At 33.1% G+C, this 18467-nt stretch overlaps 3 protein-coding genes and 1 long non-coding RNA gene across 4 annotated transcripts; 1 reads left to right on the top strand and 3 right to left on the bottom strand.

Moving 5' to 3' along the window:
• Nucleotides 1-723: 723 nt before the first annotated feature.
• On the bottom strand, nucleotides 724-1583 carry LOC114737845 (protein DMP2-like). The gene has a single exon (XM_028925830.1). It carries the CDS (start codon nucleotides 1504-1506, stop codon nucleotides 901-903), a length of 606 nt encoding a protein of 201 aa, XP_028781663.1. The 5' UTR covers nucleotides 1507-1583; the 3' UTR covers nucleotides 724-900.
• A 7691-nt stretch (nucleotides 1584-9274) lies between these two features.
• On the bottom strand, nucleotides 9275-14764 carry LOC114737835 (uncharacterized). Its single transcript, XR_003739469.1, has 3 exons — nucleotides 14754-14764; nucleotides 13081-13086; nucleotides 9275-9600 (listed from the first exon to the last, which is right to left on the bottom strand). It is a non-coding gene; the product is annotated as an uncharacterized LOC114737835 (long non-coding RNA).
• LOC114737834 (uncharacterized) lies at nucleotides 9286-10639 on the bottom strand. Its single transcript, XM_028925819.1, has one exon. The coding sequence runs from the start codon at nucleotides 10318-10320 to the stop codon at nucleotides 9799-9801; it is 522 nt and encodes a 173-aa protein (XP_028781652.1). The 5' UTR covers nucleotides 10321-10639; the 3' UTR covers nucleotides 9286-9798.
• A 1228-nt stretch (nucleotides 14765-15992) lies between the features above and the next one.
• LOC114737829 (receptor-like cytosolic serine/threonine-protein kinase RBK2) lies at nucleotides 15993-18386 on the top strand (the record flags this gene model as incomplete). The annotated part of the gene is made up of 7 exons (XM_028925813.1): nucleotides 15993-16311; nucleotides 16419-16670; nucleotides 16752-16906; nucleotides 17010-17089; nucleotides 17201-17336; nucleotides 17460-17609; nucleotides 17949-18386. Coding segments are annotated over 7 exons (1272 nt in total), but the record flags the coding sequence as incomplete, so codon positions are not given.
• Nucleotides 18387-18467: the final 81 nt, after the last annotated feature.

Here is an 18467-nt window from a genome sequence, read left to right as displayed (position 1 = left end):
AAAAATGTATAAATATGAGAGACAAAGTGGATTGGGGTCTTATATTTAGAACCAAAATAAAAGTCAAATAGGGTCTTATATTAAGGACCGGAGGTAGTATAATGTTAATGGAATTTAAACTTTTCAACTTATGCTTTTTAACTAAAAAAGTTGTTTTTTAGGGAAAAAGTGATGGTTAGAATACAATTTTTCATTTTAGCTAGATTATATTTTGTGCATATTAAAATGTTAAATGATTAAAAATATAAAAATAAAAATCATACTATTAACTATGTACGGATCAGTGTTCACCTTGAGGATCCGAATCTGGTGCACAAATTAAACAGGATCCCTCAAAGCGAATCCTAGTTCTCACTGAACACGTATCACAAAAACAATATTATTATCTCCTGTCCTAATTGTAAGATCTCGTTTATAAGTAATTAGACATGTAGTGTGATGCTATAGAAAACTTTTAGATTTCATCATATTTTAGTTTAAATTAGCAATAAAATAGAAAAAGTATGTGTAATCTGTAACAGAAAAAACAAGAGAGATCATCAAAAAGTTACACAAACAACTAACGGGAGTTGGGTCTAATGGAAGGGGCTAGTCTCCCATAACATAGTGAACCAAGGTTCTAATCTCTGTTAAAAGAAGTGTCCACATTTAGTACCTAACAGTGCCTCGAATAGGAATACCTCCAATAGGACTATACGAATGCTTTAGCAACAAACAAAAAAGTCACACAAACATCATTCTTCCTTTTTATTGAATTTTTACGAACAAAATTAATTAGCCAACTTGTTAATATAGTCACCAAACTTAAAGCCACATCAATATCCATCAAATCAAGCGAAACAGAAGCATCATATAAATATATTTACACAGACACTCTTTATAGTTTATAGTTTCCCCATATTAGGGCTTCTGGGAGGTTCCGGCAACACTATTATCGTCGGAACTTGCAGGGTACCCAATACCATGGCGGTTATTAGGGAACATCACGAACACCCCACCGGAAATCACCCCGATCACCGGCGGCAGAACCTGCAAGAGAACCTTCTGCTGCGCTTCAAACGCCGGGTAGAAACAATGGACGGTGTTGTTATCCAAAAGTCCCAACACAGCGAACACTAACAGAGAGAACAAAGCATGCACGAAGTCTCCAAACCTGAGCTTATACTTCTTCATGTCCACATCCTCGGACGCCGGAGACGGCCATATCCCTTTCGGGGTTACAACACCGTAGTGGCGGCCGCCGTCGCTGCCGGTGTAGCTATCAGTGAAACTGGCGAAGACACAGTTGAAAGCACAGATAATAAGCAGAGCTCCCGTGAGGTACTTGTTGAGGAGGGTACCGCAGCGGCCATCGTTGGTGACGATAGGGATAAGGAATTGGAAGGCGAAGACGGTGCCGGTGGGGAGAAGTCTGATGAGATTGCCAAGTCCGTTGAATGCTTTACCTGACATGCTGGTATTATTATTGCCTGAGGCGTCGTTGTTCTTTGAGCTTCTTCCACCCATATTTTGAGCTTTGTACTGATGAATAATTAATTAGAAGTTCTTCACGGCTTTATGTGTAAAGGTATGTGGTTGATTTTATAGATGGAAGAAGAATTATATATACATATAGAGGAAGAGGTATAGAAATGGAGGAAATCAGATAGAGTTGATTACTTCTACGCAATACAAGTGATGGATGAGGCTTGCTTTTGCTTATGCCTTTGGCCATGACGAGATCAGCTTCATTTCTAATTTAAGCTTTCTCTTTCCCCACTTTCCTTTAATACACATATATACATACATGTGTGTATCTGGTAGACTAAAATTTATTTTTAGTTTTTTTTTTTAATTTTATACAAGATTTTAAATTCTTCTTTTAACTTTAAAAAGAATATTTTTATTCCTTTGATACTATGATTGTTATTAAAAAAATGATAATATTGATATTTTAAATGTTAATAAAATATTGTTAAATATTAACGTATTAAGTTTGATTTTTAAAATAACCATGATTGTTTAAAAAAATCATAATTTAAAACTAATAGTTTTGGGATAAATGACTAAAAAATATGCTTTTTTTTTTAAGTTAAGAGATCAAAATAAAATCTTATATAGAATTGAATGATCAAATATATAATTTATCTTATTTATCAAAGAGCAATAATTTCATCACTAAGAAATTAATGGTGAAGACTGTGAGAATCTATGTAGACCGTTTCCCTCGCTGACTGACACAAGATATCGACACATGAAAATAGTGTGATTTTATGAGATGGGTTTGAATGAACTTTAAAGTATATCTTATCTTTTTCGATTATCTTTTTTTTTTTTTGCCTGACTTTTTCAATTATCTAAATAATTGGTCAAGTGCAACTCCGCATGTTTTTAATTGCGTGTGTAATTGTGTTTGACATTATTTATATATTGGTTATATCTTTCAAAGTGAAAGGAAGGCACGTATAAATGGCACTATGTGTTTAATATAAGAGCTAGTTTGACATTCAATTTGATTTTATATATAATACTTTAATTTACTTTGTCTCACTAACTTAACTAATTTTTATAATCTATTCAAATTAGTTAACTAACTCTTATACCTCCGATCTTAATTATAAGATCTCATTTGTAGTCTACAAATAAAGTCTTATAATTAGAACTGAAGGTAGTATATTAAGGATCGAAGATAGTGATATGTTGGATTAATTATTAAGGTGGATATAAATGAAATTAGAATAATTGAGTGGAAACTACTCTTGCTGTAGGAGAGAACAAAAAGTTAGGGGCTCAGTCCAAATGAAGGAAGGTAAACAAAGTGAGAGAAATAATTAATGGATATGGATGATCATTGATGAACTATATTCTTTAAAAAAAAAATCATAATGTCATCTCCTTTTTTTTTTGGTCAAATTATTTGTAAATATATAATTGAAGTTTATTCTTAAATGCATATAGGTAGTTTAATACAAGCAATTCTCAACTGTGTTTATACTTGTATTTGTTTATATATCTTTGATATCATGTGTTTAACTACAATATGATATACTATCTTTTTCGATCCTAAATATAAGAGCTAATGTATAAATTTATACTACAAACTAACTAATCAGCATCCAATCATAATAGAATCAGCAAGGTGAGTGCAAGTATTACCAAAATAAGAATAGACCCATAGAATTAGTAAATGGCTAAATGATGTTCAGTTGATAGTGATTACATATAATTTTTTAAATAACAATTTAACACTCATCTTTTCTCTACCAAATACACAAGGGTTTCTGTTTTTAAAGACAAGTCCCCCCCCCCCCATTTTTAAACGTCATCTTGACTTCAAGAAATTAAATATAGACCCATATATATTGAAATAAAACATCATTTCAATCCGCGAAGGAAGAAAGCTCTTACGATTGGAAATGAGGAAGACTTTAATATTGTACTCCTCTTATCCTGAATTTAAAAGCTAGTTAGGGAGTTGGTTTTGATTTTAAATATAAGATTTTAACTCATTTTATCTCTTATATTTAATTATTTTGAAAAAAATAATTCATCTAACTTATAAATTAATATATAATTTAATATTTCATTGCGATATTTCGAAGAGATTATGTTACATTTATTAGAACTAAGTAATTTTTTAAATTTTTTTAATTTATTTGAATTAGTTAGATGACCCTTACATTAAAAATTAGAGATTTTTTTTTTTAATTTTCGGTGGCTAAGAATATCTTTTCCTGGCATTTTCATTACTCGTTTTGGTCAGAAGTTTAGTGTTTTTCTATACTTAATTAATCAGTGACGTATTTTGTTTGATTCGTCAAGTTAGGGTCCGTTTGAATCAGCGATTGAAAAGTAGCTTTTAGAAAAGTGAAATTGGGTAAAAGCTAAATTGGATAAGTTGAATTGTGTTTGGATTAGAATTCAGAAAAGCTAGTTTGTAAAAGTGAGATTGGTAAAAGATTGTTTGGATTATAGTTGAGTGAAAATAAGTTTAGTTGTAAAATGACCCAAATGGGTATGAGTTTTAATAAATAATGAAATATGATTAAAAAAATAATTTCACATAATACAATGAAATTAAAATAATTTAATATGAAGAAGTCATAAAAAATATTTTAAATATAAAGTGAAACATGAAAAAATAAAAGTATATTTTTATGACCATATTTAAAAATAAAAGTATATTTCTAATTTATTCATTACTTTCAACTAATTTTAACTGTTTCTGATAAAAAAAAAACTAATTTTAACTGATTTTTTATTATCTACAAATTAGTTATTTGAGGCTTATAATAAGAACTAAAGGAAGTAATAAATTTCTTAACTTTTTCTCTCTCCATATTTCAAAAGCTATAAGCCATAAGTTATGGGGGTGTTTAGATAGAAACCAAATCATGGTTTCAGAAGTGCTTTTACGGATTACGAAGTAAATATGTGGAGGAGGTTACCTCGTTTTACAAAAAAGTGATTCTGAAACCTAGGTTTGGTTTTGCCAAACACCCCCTATATGACTTATAAACTGTTAATTTTAGCTTATAGCTTATTGTAGCTTTTCATACAAAAGCCCAATTGCAGAAAAGCTGATCCAAACGTACCCATTGTGTCAATCGGGCTTATAGAGCTTATAAGCTACTTATAAGCTAAAAATAAGTGATGTCAAACAGGCACTTAATTAAAATAGCCTTGTTGGTGTTTCCCATAAAAAAAAAAAAAGAAGCCTTGTTGGTGTTATATTTTATTACGTTTTATCATCTCTTGAAGGAATTAATTTGAAGCATAAGCCATCACCACAATAATGGAATCAAAAAAGGATATCAAATTGGCCTGTTAAGAAAATAGGGAATCCACTATAATGTCGGTCAAGTTAAAATTTAAATTTAATAAAAAAACTCGGTCAAAAATATAGTGATGAATGGAAGAAAAAAAATCAGGGATACCCCAGAATTTGAGATTAAAAATGATTTTTCTAAAATGTTTTGCTCTATTCCCTTAATCCCCATGTCCCATTAATTACATCAACAATCTAGTCGATGATGATCCTGAAAATAATGACTAAATCTAGTTGGCTTAAGCTTACTTGTTTAAATTATTTTTATTAATTCACTTTAAAATTTGAATTTGAATTTATGATATACTCCTCCGGTCCTTAATATAGGACCCAATTCGTGAGTTAGTTTCGGTGCTAAATATAAGATCTATTTCTCATATTTATCAATTTTTTCTAAATTACCCTTATAAATACTTCTTCAACCATAATCAAGTAGAAGAAGGAGATGGGTATTAAAAAAGATTATTATGGTGTTTTAGAAAAAAATGTCACTTTTTTTATAATTAACTAATTTACTTAACTTTCTTAATCTAATCAAATTAGTTAAATGAGTTTTATATTAAAGATCGGAGGGCTATTAATTAACTATTGTCCGTTATCAGTATCATGTACATATTATGTTGCTGCGCTGTTTGCCATGTTTTCTTTTTTTTGATACAATGCGCTGTTTGCCATGTTTATGTTTGAATTTTTTTTTTTTTACTCTTATGTATATTTTTATTGAAGATAATCTCACCTGAGATAATATCAAGTACTAAATATGAAAATCTCTCTTAATAAAAATTTAAATATTAATTCATCACGTTATGAAGTAATAATCTTTTCTTTTAGACTCACTGGGTTAATTGTTTGTGTTTGGACTTGTTCTATTAAATTTGGGCTTGCCGTAACTGGTTTACTTTTGCAAAAGGGCTTCTTTATTTATGTATCATTTTATTTTATTTTATATAAATAGATATTATTTTCGGTTCTAATTATAAGATCTTATTTGTGATCTATAAACAAAATTTTATAATTAGGACCAGAGCTAGTCTAACTGAAACAAATAAATATATATAATATAATTTAAAATAAATTTTATTAAAATATTGAAATGAGTAGGACTATAAGAAACATAGGATTTGACTAAGCCTATCTATTTAATAATAAAAAAAACATGCTAAGTTTATAATTAGGCTATAAATAGGATAGGCTTATTATTTAGTCAAAACTTAATATGATTTGGCTCATTTTCAAGTCACAAATTGGAATTAAAGTTAGACCTCAAATGTAAAATATAATTTATTACCAGAGTCTTATAAGAGCTTGTTTGACTTTTGATTTGGTCTTAAATATAAAGTTCTAATCCACTTTATCTTTCATATTTATTTTTTTTTTTAAGATAGTCTTTGTAGTAGTTACACATCTTAAATATTTCATCAAATGACACTTGATTAGTAAGGGTATTTTTGAAAAAAAAAACACATATTTATTATAAACAACTAAGTTAACTAATTTTCTTAATCTACTCAAATTAGTCAACTAGCTCTTATATTAAAGATTGGAGGTGGTATAAAAGCTAGTTTGACTTTCAATTTGTTTGTAAATATAAGACTCCAATTTACGTTATCTCTCATATTTATCCAATTTGCAATTTTTTCAACGTAATTTTTGTAGAAGTTATACATGTTAAATGTTTTATTAAATGATAGTTTTAGCTAATAAACATTATTAGCAATAGTATTTCAGAAGAGCTAATACATATTTATTATAAATAACTAACTTAACTAATTTTCTTAATATATTCATATTAGTTAACTAATTCTTATATTAAAAACCTGAAGTAGTATTTTATTCACAAAATCAGAATTCAAGGCCATATTTAACCATTCATGTGACTACACTTCTTGTAGTAGTTTTGCAATCTTTTGGTGGGACTGTCAATTGTATTGATCACGTGAAGCTAATATCCATTGTCCATACGCACATTTGGTTGGCTTATGATGGCTCGTTACATTTACAGGAATTAATAGTCTTTTGTATGATTAGTAGGGGTGTGCACGAAGCCCAGAAGCCCGCTAAGCCCGCCCAAGCCCGAAGAAAAATTGCCCAGCCCAGCCCGAAAAAAAAGAGCCCGAAAAAGAATGGGCATCTTTGGGCTGGGCATTTCATGGGCAGGGCTGGGCATTGGGCAGGACATGCTGCCCTGCCCATTTGACCCTGCCCAAGTTATATATATATATATATTATAATTTATGAAATAATATTAATATATTACTTTTTTTATCCAAAAAAAAGTTATCTCCCTCCTCTTTGCAATTTAATTTATTATTGTCACATGTCTATTAGTTTTCCATTTTAGGGGATTTAATTCTTTTAAAGAAGCAATAGTATTTTGCTTTTAACTTGTTCTTAGTGAGCTTTATTGGGTATATCCTATTGTGTGTTGCTGTTGTAATGTTGGCTATTTATAAGTTAGTCTTCCCCTCTATGCCATTAACAACTTTCTTTGTTAAAAAATGGAGTTCATACATTATATATTTGTATAAATTAACAATTTGAAATATTTATATAAAATAGAAAACAAGATTGGAGTAAGAGCCGGAAAAGAAAATTGGGTTTTAATTATCTGAATTACATGTTTTATGTTTTATTTAATTTATATTTAGTTATTTTGTATTAATTTTTTATGAACAAGTCATATGATGGAAAGAAGTCTTTTAGTTGTATGGACTGCTAACTACATTGTATCGCATAATAAGTATTTGCATATTAAAAGTGGTTATATTAAATTATTATAAGATTTTTTATTTTTCTTTTTTACAATTATTTTCACCCTATTTTTATATGGTCTATATTATTACTGTTAGCCCATGGCTTCAAATTTAATATCATTTTGCAATCTTTTAGGTAACATTTAATTTTTGCCACTTGAATGGATAATCAAGCTTCTATTATATCGCCATCCCCGACCTTCAATGGAATATCTCAATGTGCTTCAACCCCTCTTCAATTTTTTCAGATGTTTTATTCTTTTCTCAACTTTCTAGAGATTGATGCGAACTGTTTGAATTTCAAAGATTTAATTACAATCTTGAGAGTTGTTTTGTTCTAAATGGATTATGAATACTATTTATTTGGAATATTGCTAAGACTTGTTTTGAATTATTTCTAGATAATTTCAATGTGTGAAAATATAAAATTATGAAATGTAATTTTCAGTTACGGACGAAAGTTTTTTTACATGTGATATTGGCAAGTCATCACCATTTGGGCAGCGAAGCCCGCCCTGCCCAGCTCGCCCATGCCCAGGCCAAAATAGTTAGGGCTTTTATGGGCAGGGCCGGGCATCGGGCTGCAAAATGCAGCCCGCTCATACTTTGGGCTGGGCATTGGGCAGGGGTCTTGCCCTGCCCAACCCTGCCCATGTGCACCCCTAATGATTAGTGTGTAGACTTCTCACTCCCAAAAAAGGCAATGTTCGGGTCTCCAGTTCCTTCTCTTTTTTTTTCTTTTGGAATGAGAAGCAACTAAGACTAGCTCATGACTGGTAGGCTAAGACTGAATTTTTTTCCCCCCAAAGAGAATGGCTTTATACTCTATAGGGAGATTGGTGAACAACAATGATAAGGGCCTCCTAATCTTCTACTCCAACCTTAGCCTTGGACCCAATACAGCTTTCAACTCTAAATGTAACAAGTAACAACCTGTATTTTTAACTCATGTTTTATTATCAACATGAATTAGTGTAATTGATGAGAAGTTGACTCATAGTCCATAAAGTCATGGGTTTAAATTGCGTTATCGATATAAAAATCTTATTAGTAGGTGATGTTTGAGTATCTTTGTAAGTATTCTCTGAGTCTAAAAATATGGTGAGCTCCTAGAACTCAACTCACCTAACCTTTTAACTCATGATTATTGATCTCACCCATCTACAACCTTCTTTTTTTTTTTTTCTTTTTCTTTTTAATCAGTGTCATCTCATTCAACAGTAATTCTGTTAGAAATATTTTCAGTCTTTTAAATGTGGAAATTTATTCTAAAAAACATTTCAACATTAATTCTATAAACAACCCAAATCCAACATCCATTCATCCACAACCTTCTTTCTACATTTGGTTCTTGTCTGATATAAATTATTATTCATTATCACCTGAAAAACACATGATTGCCTTAAGCATGAACTGAGAAGATCGACTTGCTCCCCGAATGATTCACTGCACTGAAATAATTCAATCATATATTTGAATACTAATAATAATTTAAAGGGAAACTCACCCCCAAAAAAAATGTTGAAAATTGAAAACTTAGACATGTTCAAAAAATTATTCCCATTTGCTCATCAATTATTATCAGAATTCATACTAATAATCCATACTAATGTCATAATAGGTCTCTATATGCAATTTTTCTGTTTCCAAACTCTTTTTTAGCGATTTTCCCTAATTTAAAAGTTACCTTCGAAAAGACGACGAAAAATATATTGTGGGTTAAAATTTTTACAGCAAGCCCAGATTTCTGATTTAAATATTTTAGTCTACAACATCAAGGATAAAAGGCACTTGGCCCATCTTAAAGTCATAAAGCTAAGAAATTATTCACGGCCCACCTAATCCAGCCCAATATCTTCCCGGATTTTACAAATCAACCTCCCATTTCCTCACTTTCTTTCTCTTCACCACTCTCAACTTAGATTACGAGCTAATTACAATTAAGACCCCGCATCTCATGCGAATCCAACTATGAGCCTAACGACAAACTATTGTTTTCACATATTTGCCCCAACATTTTACCCCGATTTTAGTTCTACCCTTCCGTTTTAAAAAATCACGGTCAGGTCAAACTTCCCGTCGGGAGCGACGCGATGCCGATAACCTTGATGCGAGGAGAAGATAGATTCAAGAAGAAGATTCTAAGGTGAAAGCTAATGGATGAAGGAAGTGTGAAACAGATCCCTTCCAGCTCGACCCAATCCAAACCCTGATTTCAAATTTCAACACGCCAGCAAGTCATTCGAGTCTGAGCAGACGCCGGAGATCTCGCGTTGCAAAGTCGTCGACGACTGCGGACGGCTGCTTCTTTGAAAAAGAAGGCAGAGGAAGCGCGCTTGGTGATGGAGACACCACGAACGCCGATCCCGCGTAAATGGATTGACCCGAGCAAGTCATGAGATCGTCACCTACCTTTTTCGTCAACGCGTCGCTCATGATTTTCGAATCTAACGACTCGCCTCTTCGAAGAATTGTGACCTTCTCCCTCGTTATCCCGCTGCTCCTCCCCATCCTCGAGTCATCAGAGCTGGACCTCTTCGAGACCGACGTCACCGGAATCGGTTGGCTCGGAACAACAACTCGTCTCCTTTTATCTGGCCTCTCAGGTCGTTTGGCCGGTTTTCGACTGGATCTTGGGTTGGGTACATAATTCTTAACCTGATTATAGTGATTTCCATAACTCTGTCGATAAATCGAAACCGGAGGCTGTCTGATTCTTTCAATCAAACAATCCTGAGGCCGCAAAACTTCCGTTCCCATGGTTAAGAACCGTAGTTCTCAAAAATTAAACAAAACTCTTGAGAGAGGGAGGGAGAGGGAGGGAGAGAGAGAGAACAAGCAGAACAGAGAGGAAGAGATTGAAATTAAGGCAAGAACTTAGACTCAGTATGAAGTATGAACAGAGAGAGATGAAACTCTCATGAAAAGTCGCTCTTCTGCTTTCTTTCTTTGTTTTTTTTGCCCCCTTCTCTTTTCTTTCTTCTTCTACCTCGTCTTCTTCCTTCTGGAAATGGAAGGAAGGAGGAGGTTGAATTTGATAGAATTAGATCTCTCCCACCGTTCGGCCGGTGGACGTGAACCTGTGTTTGTTGCGGAAGGGGTCGTATGAGGACAGAGATATATAGCGCCAGAGACAGGGAGGAAGCATGACGGAAAAGGGTTTGAATTATTGAAGGGGTAGGCGCGTTTGACGTACTTCGTTGACTGACGCGTGAAGAGAATGAGGGCTTTGCAAGAAAATGACGAGAGAGAAAGCCACGTCGTGTCCTGTAAATAATAAAGGGACAGGTGGCTCAAGGCTGACCTGACCAAGTCTTTGGTTGATTCAGTTTTGGAGGCCGGGGTGTGGGGCCCGTCAGCGTCGCGTTTGTTCTAACGGAAACGTGAGGGTCTGTTTTGTGAGGCCATTTTTCAAGTTGAAAATATATATGAACGAAAAGTTTAACCATAAAATTTAATGAGAGCTTTATAATGTGATAAAAAATAATTTAGTTATTTATGTAAGAGTGTAATTATTTTTAAAATATATTTCAGTTAAAAAGATTGAATTACAAAAATAACATGAAGCCCAATTTTTGGCCAGAATGAAGCCCAATAATATATGAAAATATTCAAAAGTAAAAAAATTGCACTATTTATAAATTAGGCATAATAAATATTCTTACTTCTCATAATAATAAATTTGAAAATGCAGTATAGGGGAACTTTTGTCTGCACAGAGTCTCGTCGGGTAGCAACAAGCAAAGGCCGAGATGAGATAACGGCGTCATGTAGAGGTTAAGGTGTCAATTTATTACTAGCTACTCTATTTCGTCGGGCCCGTATCGAAATTATATTGTGTGGGGTCCACTGGCAATTGGGTCGGCCAGTAATATCAGATTTTTTCCCCTCCTTTTGTTTTTATATCATCGGTTTTAGTACGTTTATTTCATTAAATTTTGATTTAATCAAATTTTTTTACTTTTATGTTTATTCTAAAACTAAACGTTAAATACTCAGATGATGCTCAAAATTAAGATAACAATGAAATGAAATGAAATTAAAAGACAAGATTCGTAAATGAGAATGAGGGGAAAAATTGAATAAATCAATTGCATATATGAAAGCGAAATCCGTAACGAATATAAATAGCTAAATTTTAAGTCAATAAAAATGGCAGGAAAAATATTTACGAACCTTATATAGAGAGCTTGTCATACAAAAAAAAACTTATACAGAGAACTAATCTGGTACTAATTATAAGATTTTATTTATAATCCATAAACAAAATCTTATAATTATAACCAAAAGTAACGTGTAAATATCATTAGTAATTACCATATGAAACATAAATATATGCATTGTAAAATGTAAACGAAATAACGGTACTATTCTTTTTCGTATTATGTCCTATACTTAATACTACCTCTAATCCTTAATATAAAATTTTACTTGATTTTTATTTTGGTCCTAAATATAAGACTCAAATCCACTTTGTCTCTCATATTTGTACATTTTTTCCAAGATAATCCTTCTCATAATGATAATTGTAGCCAATACACTTGATTAGCAAGGATATTGTAGGAAAGGTAATATCTATTTATTACAAATAACCAACTTAACTTATTTTCTTAATCTCATCAAATTAGTCAATTAGCTCTTATAATTAGGACCAGAGGTAGTATAAGAGTTAGCTTGACTTTCAATTTAGTCTTAAATATAAGACCTAAATTCATTTTGTTTTTTATATCTATTCATTTTGTTTTTGAGATAATTATTGTATTAGTTGCACGTGTTAAAGGTTTTATCAAATGATAATTTTAGCTAATACATATGTTGACATGGTTAGCAAGAGTATTTTAGAAAAGACAACACTTATTTATTATAAATAACTAATTTAATAAATTTTTTTAGTCTACTCAAATTAATCAACTAATTTTTATATTAAGTAGCAAAATTGTTATATAAAATAAAAGAAGTAAACGTAAAGGGCATAGGATTGAAGCATCAACTTAGAATGTTGAATAAATTATTTCTCACCTAATATAATAATTATATAAAGACCATATCCCCACATTATATACATTGTCATCATGTTTCGCTAGCATCTTTTATTAATTAATTAATCATTTTAATATTCTGTAAAATCAAATGTAAATCTCACTCTTTAGGAGGTAGTGGAAATGTAAATCTCAGTTTTTAGGAGGTAGTGGAATGAAGCTGGCCATATAATTAGTATGATATAATATTGTTCTTCAATGATTTTGATCTTTAAATGACAAGATTCTTTTATATTTGGGCAAGAATCTTTCCAACTTTCTACAAAAAAGCAATATGCTTATATCGGATAAGCTTCCCTAGTCACCACCCCAGTGCCCCTCAATACTTCATACTAGGGCTGTGCAAAAACCCGGTGGTCCGGTATGGTCCGGTCCAACCCGAACAAACCCGGTCCAGTCCAGTCCAAAAAAAATTGGCCTGAAACAAGACTGGACCAGACTGGACCGGACTGGTCTCATCGGGCTGGACTGGACTAGGGACTGACCCCTCAGACCAGTTGCTCCAGTCCAGTCTAGCCCGATTTTTTTAAATTATTATTTATATAATTTTAATTTGATTTAATTTTTCTATATAAATTTTTTATCTATTCAAATAATTAAGATTTATCTATTAACTTTCAAAGTAATGAGCATGCATATATATTTTCTACAATTTAAGATCTATATTGATGAGAATTAATTAATAAAACATGACTTCATTGGGAAATTGAAAAGGAATGATCAAATTTGATAAATTTTGAATTAAAATATGTGTAAAATTTTATATAGTAAGTTACAATCTTGCCTCCTATTGAAGAAAAAAAATTTAAAAAAAAATTAAAATTAGCTCTGGACTGCTTGGACTGGTCCAGGCAGTCCAGAGGACCAAGTCCAGTCCAACCCGACCTCGGGTTGGCACCGGACTGGACCAGACTTCGGGCTGTTTTTTTCAGCTCGAGGTCTTTACTAGACCAGACTTCGGGTTAATAACAAACCCGGTCCAGTCTAGTCCATACACACCCCTACTTCATACTAAAATAAAATTTTGACTGTTTGCTAGTCTTTGTTTGAAGGGGTTATAATAAATGGTTTGATTATACTATTCCAACTCTAAACATACGAGCTACACAAATATTTGATTTCGGTTTTAAATATAAAATCTTAATCTATTTTTTAATAAGATTTTAATTCATTTATTTTTTCAAATTTATAAAAATTTTTTAAAAATATCTTTATTAATTGCACATAACAATGGAGTTCTCATCAACGAGTAGTTATAATAAGCATAATAGAAATGGTATTCAAAAGAAAACAAAAGGGTTAATACAAATTTTGATCCTTTAAGTTTGGTCTCATTTTAGTTTTGGTTCCTCTAGTTTCAAACTATAAGTTTTAGTCCATTAAATTTTCTTTTATTTAAAATATTGATCTCTATAATCCAATAAAAACTTGGACCATAGTACTCTTTGAGGGACCAAAACTTAAGGTTTGAAATTTAAGGGACGAAATCAAATGAGGAAAAATTTGAAAGACCAAAAATTATATTAACTCAAAACAAAAATACATTTATTACAGATAATTTTATTAATATTCACAAACTAGTTATTTAACTTTTATTCTAAGAATAAGACGCAGTGCGTATATATATGACTATATGCATTTAATACAATTAGCTTTTATTAATAATACTTGAATTCAAAGATATTTGAATAACAAATCACTTGAACGATCATTGATTAAAGCAAATATTTTCTCGATACCACTTGATCAAATGTTTTTCTTATTTTGAAAAGAGGGATGGAGAGATACAGCTGTTTTTCTTATTTCGAAAAGAGGGATGGAGAGATATAGCTCTATTGATCTATTGATGGATTTTTATATTTATAAAATATCTTATATTTAATAATTTAAATTAATTATAAGCCGTCTTAATAAGAATGCCACCCTTCATGTTTAAGTAAGATCTCGAGTTCAAACTTGGTGTTCACATAAGGGGTACTCACAAAATGAGACGGGACGGGATTTTAACTACAAGTGAAGCCGTAATGCGTAAGTTGTGGTTTACTATTTCCTTCACAAGTGAGATGTTAAATTGAAACTGATCTATTTTTAATACATAAAGCGAAGTTGCATCACATAATAAAAAATATTTTAAAATACTTAATCTACATTAACTCATTTTTTAATATAAATAAATTAATTATCTAGTTTTTATACAATGTGAAATAAAAGCATTTCTGTGAATAATTGAATATATTGTTGCGCGGGAACGAGGTCCAACTTCCAAGACCCATCGCCTTTGGAAGCAACCAGAAATGAGAATGCAAGGGTTTTGGCTTTTGAAGGAGTGACTACCAACTTGGCACAAAAGCACTGTAAGTAATAACCCAGAACTCTCTTTTTAAAGCAATGATCCTAATTTTCGTAAAAAGCCTGTCATAACTAACATTTCGATTGCTAGCTATGTGGGCATGCTTGATGCTTCTTTGTGAATGAGCTACCTCTCTCTAATTTCCCTCTTCTTCCTCTCTTTATCTATGTTTTAAGATTTAGCGTCTAAGTAGAAGACAAAGATGACTAATAAAAACCCGTTTTTTCCGCGCCAAAATTCGGTGGATTTGATGACACACTATTAAAAGATTCATACTATTGCGGCGCCTCAGAAAATTCATGCCAGCCACTGATTTCTTGGCGTATCTCTCTTCTGTCTCTTTCTTGTTTTCTTTAGTTATTCTGCGCTCGCGCGTTCTTGCTGTGGCTCAAACCCCTTTTCATTTTCAAATTCTCTTCTGGATTTGGCCCCCTCTATCTAGGCCATGAACTATGAACGTGAACCCCAATTTCCCCCTACGTAAGCTTCCTTCAATTTCCTTTCAGTTCTCTGCATTGTCTGTACCCAATGCCTGTTTTTATCAAATTCTCATTCTTCAAATGCTTCATTGAATACAACATTTAGTTTGTCCTCTCTGTTTCCTTCTAAGAACATGTATCTGGGACAATTTTGTCTCTGTCTCATTATTATTAACGGCATTTGATGCCTTGAGGTTTTGGTCATTTGCAATGTGTTCGTACATTTTCGTCCTATCGGTCCTGTCAAATTCTTTGTTCTTTGCTGAAAAATAAGATTACATTGGCAGCAATGGTTTCCACAGCGTGGAAAATGTGAACGAGGAAGAAAAAGAAAGGCGGATTCCTCCAAAAAGGGCATGCAGACCAAGGAATGGGTCTTCTGATTCCATTTCAAGTGATGGTAAGTTATCCCTCTTCGTTGCTCTGATCATTCATTGTGAATGATACTAAATTAAGATCATTGTTTATTGTACTAATGTTAGAATGCATACCATATTAGATTCTTTGGAGCAACGAATACCTGAGTGTTCTTCTAGGGGTGACATTGAGGAATGTTCCAGCAGTCTAGAACCCAAATCCCCTTCTTCCAAGACCTCTGATTCAGAGAGCCAGTCAAACAATGCCCAGTGGCATGGTTTCTTTCGTTTGTTAAAGAAAGGACCCAAAATGCGTTTCCAACCCATTCTTCCACTTAAAAACGTTCCAAAACTCACCAGAAGAAATAGCAAGAGATACAGGGAGAACCAGGTCCCGCCTCTAAATTCGCCACTGAATAATCCAGCTCTCAAGACAATCTTGGACACTGAATTGTTCTGCTTCAAAGCTTCCTGGAAAAATTTCTCGCATGCAGAGATTGTGATTGCAACTAACAATTTCAGCCATGGTATGTGCTCTTTCTCCTAACAATATTGCTTTACTTTTAGCTGACACCGGTTGATCAAAAGAAAAACTTGACAATGATAAGCTACTTCTGTTTCTTTCCTTTTTCAGAGAATGTGATTGGTCAAGGAGGTTATGCTGTGGTTTACAAAGGCAAAATGGAAGATGGGCAGTTTGTTGCAATCAAACAGCTCACCAGAGGAACTCTAGAAGAAATGACTGCAGATTTCTTGTCTGAGCTTGGAATTATAGTGCACGTGAAGCATCCCAATATTGCGAGATTGATTGGATATGGTGTTGAAGGGGGAATGTTTCTTGTTCTTCAGTTGTCTCCACACGGCAGCCTAGCATCCATACTTTATGGTTTGTTAAACTTTTTGAAAATTCTGAATATAAAAAACCACGGTAAATTTCTGCAGAATTCATTTCCTCGTGTGATTTCAGGACCTCGAGAGAAACTTGGTTGGAGCTTAAGGTATAAGATTGCTTTTGGGACTGCTGATGGCCTTCGCTATCTGCATGAGGAATGCCAAAGAAGGATAATTCACAGAGATATCAAGGCTTCTAATATTTTGCTCTCAGAGGACTTTGAAGCTATGGTTAAGCCCAGTACAGCAATGATAAATTATACTTTTGTATTTAGATGTTTCTTCTGGCTTTCTTTGGAGTTTGGACAATGTTTTAACTTCATCGTCATACCAGATATCTGATTTTGGGCTTTCAAAATGGTTACCGGACCAATGGACTCACCATACAATATCCAAAATTGAAGGCACCTTCGGGTTTGTATATCTAAGAGATCCACAAAATTTCTAAGTGTTTATTTATAATCCTTTTCCCCCCAGTCATTCTTTGACCCTTTTGTTTTCCAATCACTTTGCCTTTTACAACAGCTACCTTCCTCCAGAATTCTTCATGCATGGTTTAGTAGACGAAAAGACCGATGTCTACGCTTATGGGGTTTTATTATTGGAGCTCATTACTGGACGACAAGCTTTGGATAGCTCACAGAAAAGCTTAGTGATGTGGGTATGCCCGCTTCCCCCCCCCCCCGGCCCAAAAAAAAAAACACTAAGGATAATATTCTACTGGGCTTGTTGATATTTAAAATGTCAATTTCATTCCAGTCTGCTTTGACCACTTATTTTCCAGGCAAAACCTTTGCTTTCTTCAAATAACATTAAAGAGCTTGTCGATCCATATCTGAATGGCGCTTATGATGAAGAACAAATGAAACTTGTAGTCTTAGTAGCTTCATTGTGTGTTGATCAATCCTCAGCTGAACGACCAAACATGAGCCAGGTACATATAAACTTACCCTGCTGTTTTGTATTGATCATTGAGTTCAATGAGACATTACTTGTTGCTAAAACAAGATATTTTTCATCCATCAACCTTAACCATAGATAAAGTTCCAGCAAAAGTGATGTCACATTGAAGCAAAACCAAAACTGCTTACTTGGCTACATTAACAGAACGCAGTCATCCATACAACCAAAAAAATGGTTCAGGCAATATGAATAAGGCATACCAGCACGCTAGTCTGCCGATCCATTTAAGAATCTGATGCCCTGGAACTTCAATACATGTGTGATGAATTGATACAGAGCATGAAATGTTTCACGATGTTGGATGATGCAGGTATTAACGATTCTAAGAGGAGGAGGAGATAGCTTGGAGCTAAAGAAATTGCAACAGAAGTCCAAAATTCAAGGGACGTACTCTGAAGAACCCTTAGATGCAGAGGAGTACAACTCAACAGAGTTTTTGAATGTCCCGGATCCACATATGCAGACTCTTCACTCTTCTGGGAAGCTGTAACTGTAACGAAGAGGAAAAACAGAAACAACTTTCACAGGTAGAGACAGGGCTGTGATTCAAGAAACTGGTTCTGAGGCAGCCATTTTTGACGTAGAGCGAACACGAGGTGACTCCACTGGCGGCTATGACAGGTTGAACGTGGTGATATGTGTACAGAAAGGAGAACCGAGAGGCAAGAAAGAACCTCGTGAACATTTTTGTCCATAATGAATACACACACACACACACACACACACACACACACGATCAATATGAGGATGACGATAAGGAGGCCATTGAAGGTGGAGAAATTTACATGAGTTCATATTAGCTTTGCCATAACTTTTCCCTCATCAGATG

Source organism: Neltuma alba, unplaced genomic scaffold, assembly GCF_004799145.2.
Source record: "Neltuma alba isolate B1F8T4 unplaced genomic scaffold, ASM479914v2 tig00013499_pilon, whole genome shotgun sequence".
Classification (NCBI taxonomy): domain Eukaryota; kingdom Viridiplantae; phylum Streptophyta; class Magnoliopsida; order Fabales; family Fabaceae; genus Neltuma; species Neltuma alba.
Note: the sequence above shows the minus strand (reverse complement) of the source record. Positions and strands in the feature narration are given on the sequence as shown.